Source organism: Thamnophis sirtalis, unplaced genomic scaffold, assembly GCF_051295495.1.
Source record: "Thamnophis sirtalis isolate CommonGarterSnake01/CBP01778 unplaced genomic scaffold, rThaSir2_p1.2 scaffold_7, whole genome shotgun sequence".
Lineage (NCBI taxonomy): Eukaryota > Metazoa > Chordata > Lepidosauria > Squamata > Natricidae > Thamnophis > Thamnophis sirtalis.
Window position 1 is genome coordinate 25,520,240 of NW_028261387.1, and position 10,491 is coordinate 25,530,730.

The 10,491-nt window shown below is 37.2% G+C and overlaps 1 protein-coding gene across 1 annotated transcript in view; it reads right to left on the reverse strand.

Annotated features, from left to right (window-relative positions):
- Positions 1–10,491, reverse strand: part of ROR1 (ROR family WNT receptor 1) — a 178,460-nt gene that overhangs the window by 29,367 nt on the left and 138,602 nt on the right. The window contains exons 3-4 of the mRNA XM_014063246.2: positions 9,851–10,138; positions 7,834–7,864 (exon numbers count right to left, since the gene is read on the reverse strand). Coding sequence (XP_013918721.1) covers positions 7,834–7,864; positions 9,851–10,138 — 319 coding nt within the window. The remainder of the gene's footprint in view (positions 1–7,833; positions 7,865–9,850; positions 10,139–10,491) is intronic.

The following is a 10,491-nucleotide window of genomic DNA, read 5'->3' on the forward strand; positions in this document are numbered from 1 at the left end:
TCCTTTCTTCTGTTTGGCATTTTTAAAATATTTGCTCTTGATTTTTTCAACAATCTAGCCAATTCTGAGTAATTTGGCTAGAATGACTAATTTCACTACATAGCAGTGGAGAAAAATCTGCATGGTTGTTTGTTTGAATAGATTTATTTATACTTCTCATTTGTTTGTATCCGCTTTTATGATTTTTATAAATAACCCACACCTTCTTCCTCCTGGTTTCCCCATAACAATACCCTGTGGGATAGATTAGGCTGTCAGGTAGGTTAGGTAGGTTAGAGAGTGACTGGCCCAAAGTCACCCAACGGGCTGTCATGGCTAAGGCAGCATTTGAACTCACGGTTTCCTGCTTTCTAGCCTGATGCTTTAATCACAAGACCAAACTGGCTCTAACATTCTGCCCATCTTCCAATTTTACTTGTAGTGGCTTGAAGTTTAAATTAAACAAAACAATTATAATTATGACTACTACATATATTAAGGATCACAATAGCCATAACAATGGCAGTCATGTCTTGGGCTCCATCAACCTCCCAATCCCTATGCACAAGAAAAAAGGCATTCCAGAATGCTAGCTGAGTTGGGGACCAGCTAGATTTCAGGTGCTTTGATGTTCCAGACCACAGGTTTTGCAACAGGCCTGCTGTTGGCCTGTTTCCAAAGTCCACCAGTTGGCATTCCCTAAGAGACTGGACCTGAAACATTCCCCTTCTGTTATACCTAGCAGGGTGGTGAGAATTGGGCCCACAAATAACCTGGCTCATGCCATGAAGTCTGCGTGGAGTGAGTCATGTGAATTTATACTACAAAATATCTGGCGACCCCCCGGGGGAGGGCCTTCTCTGTTGCAGCTCCGGCCCTCTGGAACGACCTCCCCGTTGAGATCCGGACCCTTACTACCCTCCCGGCCTTCCATAAAGCTACTAAGTCCTGGCTGTTCCGGCAGGCCTGGGGCTGTTGAAGTATCCAGCCCCACTTTAATTGTGAATGTTGTTGTATTTTAAATTTTGTATTGTCTTATTTATCCCCCTTCCCTTTCTATTGTAAGCCGCCCGGAGTCCTTCGGGAGTGGGCGGCAAACAAAACTAATAAACTAACTAACTAACTAACTAACTAATTAACTAACTAACTAACTAACTAACTAACTAACTAACTAATTAACTGAATGAATCAACTGTATAAATACAGATACCAGATACCAGTTCTATTGATTTTAACACAGCATTTAAGGGCTAGTGTTTAGCTTAGTCTCTGATAGGAAACTTTATGGCAGGAGAATTGTTAAAGATCTACTTCTGTTAATGAATTAGTGAAGAGTTTTTATTTTGCTTTTCCCTGGGGAAAGGGCTGAAAAGCAAGGATTTGCCAAATGGTTTATTTTCCACAACTTCTGCTACATTTGGTTGGTCTTAGAGACCTAACCTTGCTCATTATACTTACAGTGCAACAATGGGCATGCCTTTTGCCACCCCAGGACCATTTGCAATAATAGACAATCGCATGCACAGGCTTTCTAATTGCCATCAAGTGTTATGCATAAACCTTCTGACAAATAGAGCCGCAATTTATTTTTCCCTGTCTATCTCAGCTTGCAAGATTCCTCTTCACTCATCAGGGAACAGGCATGCTTCTTTTAGTCAGCCGGTCAAAAAGGAAGGCACACAGGGAGCATACAATTATTGCAAGGATTTTTTTGAGTATGGTCTGGTGATCGCTCTAATCACCAAACTATCTTTTTGTAACAATAAAACTTTTTAAGAGTTTGATAGTTTAATGAGAAGCACAAAGTATGCCTCAAACTAACTGAATTCTAAGTCAGTATGATAAGTCAATGGGGCATTTATTTCGGTTTCTTTCTTGATTGTAATATATTTTACACATTTGTGATGTTAAATTATATGGATTTGCAGCTCATGAAAGGGAACATTAGTGCCTGAGGTCTTACTACTGTGTCTTTTATTAAGTCTTGTTTGCCAAACACAATGGATAATACTGAATGGAAACCTAAGTTTGTCTTAATGTTACAACCTCAGATTATCTTGTTCTTCTTTCTGAATGGCGTATATCTCAGAACCTTGAAACCAGATCTTTATGCACACATCTTGAATTGCCACACAAGAATCACCATAACCCTCGGCTGATTGACACACAGAAGGAAGGTGAAAGGTTAGATTTTTCATTTCTTTTAAGGAAATGAAGCTAAGATCTTTGAAAACCTGAGATCTGCAGCAACCCTGTTACAATAACACTTTGAGGAAATCCTAAAATTGTATATTTGACATTTGTAATAAAGAAGAAGCAAACCAGTCATTTATCTTTTCCCACTTCAGAATGAAACAAAGAAAATCACTTACTGAGATTTCTGTTGAGGCCTTGGAAGCTATTTAAAAAGAGAGAGGATATTTTCACTTTCTTTCACATTTATATCTGAATAAGGAAACTGCTGAAAAACTGCATAATGATAACAAGCCCAAAATGCCAGACTGCTTTGAATTTGGCAGAACTGATCCAAACATTTAACATGTAGACTTGCTGGGGTGAATGCCATTAATAATATGGAGGAAGGACAGGAAATTGAGCAGTTGGGGTGTTTCCTTCTGGAAAGTTGTTCTGTTCATCTAATGAGACATAGATTTCACAACTCAGGAGGTAGCTAAGAAAGCCAGAAGCTTGGACAGTGGAAACTGTGAGTATATCATTCCTGCTGCCAAGGAAGGGCAAATGGACTTTTCAAAGTCTGGCGCAATATATTCAAGACACGTAATTTTTGTACTTTGAAGTTGAAGATAAAAATAAATTATTATTAGATCTTTGTAGATGTTCTCAAAATCCATGGGTTCTAGAATAAATGAACAACTCTATTTTGTTTGCGAAATAGTTGCGTAAAACCTAAGCATTTTATCGAAAAAAATTAGTCGTAGCAGGTGCAAAGCAAATTCCCATTGTACAAGCAGCTTTTAAAAAAACATTTAAATGGTTCTAATTAAGAAGAGATAGATAGATAGATAGATAGATAGATAGATAGATAGATAGATAGATAGATGAGAGAGAGAGGGAGAGGGAGCAAGAGAGAGAGCGAGAGCGAGAGAGAGAGAGGATTTATGTAGGTTGATATTTTTGGCAAGTGGTAGTTAGGACACATTAGTTTTCTTGAAAATGCAGATTAAATCCAGATTTCTTTTCCCCTCCGTATAAAGAAGCACGTAATTGTTAGATTTCAATTTTTAAAAAATGCTTCATTGTACAGTCATATCATATGGATTCATATGGATTAGTATACAGCATTTTGGAACACTAAGCAAGTTTTGCCTTTTTGTGCCTTGTCTCTTACTTGGACTGTGTTGTTTAAATATTTATCAATTTGACTGTTTCTATATGCAATTTAATTTAAAATCACTTAAAACAATATAAGCTACATGATATTATTATACTTTCAAAGAATTCACAAAGTCTGAAAAAAAATATTTTTCATTCATAAGGAGTTCTTCTGATAAAGAAATTTTGTAAGATAAAAGTAGCCAGTGATAATGCATGGCTATTATGGTGAATTCTACAAAAAAGTCATTTTGGAGAGATAAGAGTGACACAGGCTTTGGATTTGCACAAGAGCCTAAAACATAATATTTGGAGTAGTGTGCCTCTCAAGGTGCGACCTGCCCCACCTCTTGGCCTTTGAAAAGGGTCTGAAAATCTATCTCTTGCTTGGGACCCTGATGGGGAACTTTCATTTTGGAAGTGGCTAGCAGATTAGGAGAAGATCCCAACTCCACCCCATTTATGTATTGGTTCTTTTATCTGCTGTGTTGTTAATTTTAATGTTTTACTTTCAGTGCCTAATATTTTAATGTTCTTAACCTTTGAATTGTTCTTTAAAATGTTATTTATGGAACTGTAAGCTGCCCAGAGCCACTTCATAGTGAGATGGGCGGCATCTAAACTTAATAAACAGACAAACAAATAAATTATCAACAATCACATAGGAAAAATCAGAATAACATGTTGAGGTTCTACCTTTTGGGTTGGCTTTAGGGTACAAGACCATTTCGTGCTGGAGTCATAGGAAGAACTTCAAACAGGACAAAGGGCATCCTGCTTTCTTTGAGCACAGAACATATGATACCACTCTTCTTCAAATTTCCTGTCTGAATGCACGGAGGTTAGAGACAAATGGGGCAAGGGCTATAGGCATGGCCCCATTCTCTCCATCCTTTGAAGTCTCCCTACGTTCCCACATTGAGCCATAAAGCTGAAAATGGAATTCTGTCTAAAAACACCAACTGAAATCTCAGCTGGAGATTACCTTATGCAAAGTTCAGATTTTTAATTATCATACTTCAAAATCCTGCACTAAATTGCATATGTTAATACAAGATCAAATAGAACGCCTGCTTTCAACTGTATAGAAGTATTCTAATGTCTGGTATTTTTTTTTCCCCAAAAGAAATGCTTTCAAGAATTTTTATACAGGGATGGAGCATTATAGAACATGACACAACAAAAACAAGGTTTGCATTAAAAGGCAAAATGCGCTTCACACTTATTTAATATCAAAAGATGGTGTTGAATTATGGTTTTTTTGCTCTCAGCTACTTCAATGAAAACTCCTTCAGAAACTCCTAATATATGCGAATGTAAGTGCCCCAACAAATCTGGGCTTATGAGATAAGATGTGCAGAAAGGGGGGGGGGGAATGACATCATGATAGAAACTGCTAACACTTCAACATTTTCCCAGGATAAAAGTATTTTCTCCCCTCCTATGAACTCTTATCTTTCAGAATCTAATCTGTCATGTCTTGCAGCAGACTGTTCTATCTCTCCTCTGACTGCCTATCTGTCACAGCAGCAGCCGAGCAGATTAAAATTAAGAAAGTAACACAGTTCTGAGGTCATTAGAAGAGTACTAGGCTGGTCAATGGATCATGGAAATTATCTCAGATTCCAACAGATACCCAATAATTATTTACTATTGAAGAAGGTTTTATCATGCTGGAGGAATCACAAAAAGGCTTCAGTCATTTCTTTCTTACTTCTGAAAGTAAGAAATACATACAATACTGCTTTATAGAAAAGAAATACAAAATCAGTCTGGAAAATGTACAGAGTAATCCTAAATTTCAACCAATCCTATATAAACTACTCTAATTGCCCAATGTCCCTGGTATTATAAATAAATATTCAAATGTTAGTGCATCAAAAAGTGAAAGTACAATTAGGAAAGTGTACTACGGCAGGGAAACAATAGCAAAATGCATTCAGAAGTGTAAAGCATTTTCTACGGTAAAAAATGCTATCTCAGTTTTTATAAGTATGTATCTTTATTTTCTTTTAATTCTTATGTTTTCAACAGTGGTCATGCCCAGAATTGCTTAGGTGAGATTAGGTGGTAGAATAAAAATTAATATATGTATTTTTTGGACTATAAGATGCACTGGAATATAAGACGCACCAAGATTTTGAAGAGGCAAATTTAAAAAAAAAAGTTTTTGCACTCTGCAAACCTGCGAAGAGCCGAGGTGGCGCAGTGGGTAGAGTGCAGTACTGCAGGCCTCTTCAGCTGACTGCTAGTTCAGCAGTTCAGCGGTTCAAATCTCACCGGCTCAGGGTTGACTCAGCCTTCCATCCTTCCGAGGTGGGTGAAATGAGGACCCAGACTGTGGGAGCGATATGCTGAAAGCCCTATGAAGCGGTATATAAGTCTAACTGCTATTGCTATTGCTAAACCTCCCCAAAACAGCCCGTTTTTCACAAAAACGGGCCTGGTTTTTCCTCCCCAAAGGGCATCAATAGCCTTTAGGGGGCTTGCAGAGTGCTCCTGGGGGGTGTCCCCTCCAAAACGAGCAAAAAACAGCCCATTATTTGTGAAAATGGGCCCGTTTTTTGCCAAAAAAATTGCATGCATAGTCTTTAGGAGGCTTATAGATTACTCCTAGGGGCGGGGGGGGGGCAAAATTGAGCAAAAAACGGCCTGTTTTTCACTCATTTCAGTCCTCCTCAGCCCCCAGGAGCTCTCTGAAAGCCCTCTACAGGCTTTGCACGGCCATTTTGGTGAAGGGGCGGGGCTTCAGGAGGCAAAAAATGCTGTATTCAGTGCATAAGATGCACCCAGATTTTCAGCCTTTTTTTTTGAAGGAAAAAGGTGCGTCTTATACTCTGAAAAATATGGTATATGCATATTTATTTATTTATTTATATTTTTGTCATTTTTATGTAGTGTATATTGCAGGTAGTGACCCTTTGAGAGTTGTATACAACAACATTTCATTTTAATGTATGCAAATTAGTGTATAAAGTGACAATAAAGTTATTCTAAATAAAAAATATCTATAAAAATGAGTTCATATTACTAATGAAAAGGGGATCATGTATGCATGATCTAACACATTATCACATAACTATCCTCCAGACCTCGTTTCTGTCTTTTGTGTGTTGTGTGACAGTCTGATCTATTTTTCTCCCAGATCTCTGTACTATGTGTTATCTAAATGTAGGTAATATTTAATTTATAATTTAATGCAATTAGTTCATTTCCTGACTTCTTCTATTGGCTTCAGTACTAATAAAATATTTAGCCAACATCAACTATGCTAGAGAAACAAATAGTAAGATATGCAAAAATGGACTTTATTGATGCACAATTATATTCTACTTTAGTTTATAATAATAGTTATGTGTTGCATTATTATAATAGTTGATATCAGATTTATATTTTAAGAACTATATCATATTTTACAGAAATATTTGCTTTCTTAGACTTTACATGAACTTTTTAGCATGCACATAAGTGGCCATGCATAAACACACACAAACATATATGTTTGGAAAAACAAAAATAGCAAGATGAGAAGGTGGTATAGTACACAAGGATAGATTGTGGTACTTAAATTAAATTGTAAATGACTAATAACAAACCATTGTTGCTGATAACACAAACATCCTGTTGTTGCTGAATTAATTAACACCTTTAGTAGAATGAAATCCAAACTTAGAGAAAACAATTATCATGTTAAAGTCTCCCTTTGAAATCTTTTCTTCAAGAATGAAGAAACAGCAAAAAAAAAAAGTCCTTTGAAGCTAAAAAAAATATCTTACTGGTCCAAAATAGATATAACTATGAGCTATAAAACAAGAGTATAGTTAGGGGCAAATATTTCTAGAAAGTTTTTCATTCTTCATGAGTAGTATACGTATGTATGTATGTATGTATGTATGTATGTATGTATGTATGTATGTATGTATAAACCTTCCCTTGCTAATTTGAGATCTTGAACTACAAATCAGTCAATACACCTAGCCCAATTATTTAATTTGTTAGCTTTATAACCAGCAGAGGGATCTTCAAACCATTCAAAGTAGTGCTTTATTAGCCAGACTACTCCCACTGGGGATTTGACGCAAGATCTTTGCTTTGCCTATCCTGTTTAATGACAAAATCCTCAGTCTATCACTCTTGACCGAGTCCTTTTGTGATAGAAGTGCTAACTTTCTAAGAGGAAAGCATTTATGAGGAATTACGGAAATGAAGACGTTGCCTGCTTCAAATAAGAAGACATGAGATCTTTTCCTTAAGTGAGAATGACTACAGAAGTCTTTGTAGGGTACCTTTAGGTCTATGTACATCTGTAATTTTGAAAATAAATAAATAAACCTAGTTCCTACAAGAAATATAGATAAAAGAAATAAAAAGAAATAAAACTGTATTGCATTCAATTTACATACATTCAATAGTAATATATTTCTAATTTAGAATACCATTTATATTTTTGAACAATTATTCTTTTAAATATTGATTTAAAGTATGCTATTAATTAGTTAATATAATTATTAATGAACTCACGATGTTCCTGGGCTTGCTGTTGGAGGTGGACCTAGAGAAATGAGGTTTGGGAGAGAAAAAAGTGTAAGATGCACTGTCATAGAAAAGAAAATTCATTTCCTTCAACTACTATGTTATTTTATTATCTAAATTTCTAAAGTGAAAGCAATTATTATAACACATTATGACCTTATACACAATCCTCTACCTTAAGAGATCATCGGATCAATTTTTTTGCTTATTTAAGGAACTTAAATAAATTGTACTGCATCCTGGCAAGTTCATAGCAACCAATTAAAAACACTATATAAAAACACATCCTAACCTCCCAGTCAGGACATCAGAACAACCCATAATGTAAACCCACTATCCTAGGCCGGGGGTCACCAACCTTTTGGACCTCAGGGACTACTAAATTCATAATTTTAAATTTAATTCCCGTGGATCACTAATATGAATTAGTGACGGCACTTAGCTTTGCTGCCTGTTAGAGGAAAGAACCACCCAGGGTCAACCCTAGGTTTGCTGTCCATTGCAGCTAGGAATCTCAAATACGGCCAAGAATGAATGTTTGTCTTGTAGCCAGGCCAGGCACTAGATCAGCCCCCTGCGAACTCTGTCTTTTGAGGAGCCTGGCCGAAGTTTCATGCACCACTCACTGAAGTGCCTGGACTCCCAGGGAGGGAGGGAGGGAGGGAAGGGCTGGAGCTACTAAACAGGCAGTGATCTAAGTGCCTGAAGGACCCTATCCCGTCAGCAAGCGGGAGTAATTGCTTCGGCGGGCCATAGTTTGAGGATCCCTGATTTAGTGCAAAATAAAAAATGGAAAGATTTTTCTGCGGACTGCCGTCCTAGGCAAAAGCTTGAGGAAAAGTCATGTCTTTATAGCTTTCTGGAACACAAAACGGGTATTCCACTTCTGGATCTCAGGTGAGAAGCAATTCCAAAGGCCCAGGGCATTAATGGGGAAGATTCACATTCCACAGCTCATTAGGTGACAACATTTGAGGAAAGGGTCCTTGTTTTCACCTCATAATTTTCTTTGGCTTTCATACCTATTTCCATGTTTTAGTTTTCCCATTGAAGGCACATGTTTTTGTTATTTAAAATATTAAATTATAGGAGACTGGGGCTATGAAGAATCACAATGGCAACGTGTTTAACCATTCCACTATGCAAACAAACGCTTATGAAAATCTTGTCTCCAAGCTGGAAATCAGCCTTTCTCAATGAATATCATACTTCCATTTTAACATGAATTTTAAAAAAGCACCTTTGTTTCCCTTTCAGTTAAATATATTCCATAATGTTCATTTTGGCCCTTCATAATAAAACTGTCCCTTCTTCCCTTACGGATCATTTAAAAATGATTATTCATTTCATATTAGAACATATTTATATTGCAAAATTTATATTACTTTTAAAGCCCTACATGGTATCAGACCTGGGTACTTGAGAGACCACCTCCTGCCAGTCACCTCCCAAAGACCTATCAGATCCACAGACTACGCCTCCTCCAAATTCCATCTGCCGGCCAATGTCGGCTGGCGGCTCCTTGGGGGAGGGCCTTTCTCTGTGGCTGCTCCGACCCTTACTACCCTTCCGGCCTTCCGCAAAGCAGTTAAGACCTGGCTGTTCCGGCAAGCCTGGGGCTGTTGAACTATTCAGCCCCATTCGAGGTTATGGCTGTTGTAGAATTTTAAATTGCTGTTTTTTATTTTATTTTTTTGTATCCCCTCCCTTTTTATTGTTAGCTGCCTTGAGTCTCTCGGGAATAGGGTGGCATACAAACAATCAAATCAAATCAAATCAAATGGGAGTATTAAAATGTTTAGCTAAAGGTGTTATCTGAAAATTAGCAATTTGAACAAAGAACCATATTGTTATTCTCAAAAGAAAGTCTGTTTTGGTGAAGATGGGACAGAGAAATCTCTGATCTATTCACCTTTCTCAACCAAAAAATTACATTAACGCCCACAGAACTAGGCAATGTGTGTTAAAACCAATCTTTCCATGCGTAGTAGCAGCAGCTTCTTACCAAATTTCACAAACAACACCCCCGTTGTAGAGACTGTTTTCCTGCCATTTGTCGCCACACACTGAAAATAACCGGTGTCTGTGGTATCAAGGTTTTTTATTCGTAATCGGGACCCATAACTTGTGGCACGAAAGGATATCCTCCTGGGTTCTTGCACAACAGGAGCATCATTTTTCAACCAACGCACCGTCGGAGAAGGATTACCAGAAACCTTACAATGCAGTTCTGCGGTCTGACCCAGAGTAGTGGTGATATTGTTCATTGGCTCATCAAGCGTTAAGAAATAATCTGCCAAGAGCACAAAGAAAAGGAGTTAGCTGAGGCAACTACATGTCTCTGCATATTATTCGCAAGAATTATTGTCTCTATAAAGCAACTAAAGATCTGTTGCAACATAAATCTAACAATAAACCATAAAGGAGCTTATAAAAGAGAAGATCACCATTTTACTAAAGCATATATAAAACAGAGACTTCATTATAGTTTTAACTGGGGAAAAATGGAAATAATTCTAAATACAGGTAGTCTTCGACTTACAGCGGTTCATTTAGTGACTGTTCAAAGTTACAATAGTACTGAAAAAAGTGACTCATGACCATTTTTTAGTTATTATCCTTCTAGCATCCCTGTGGTCATGTGAT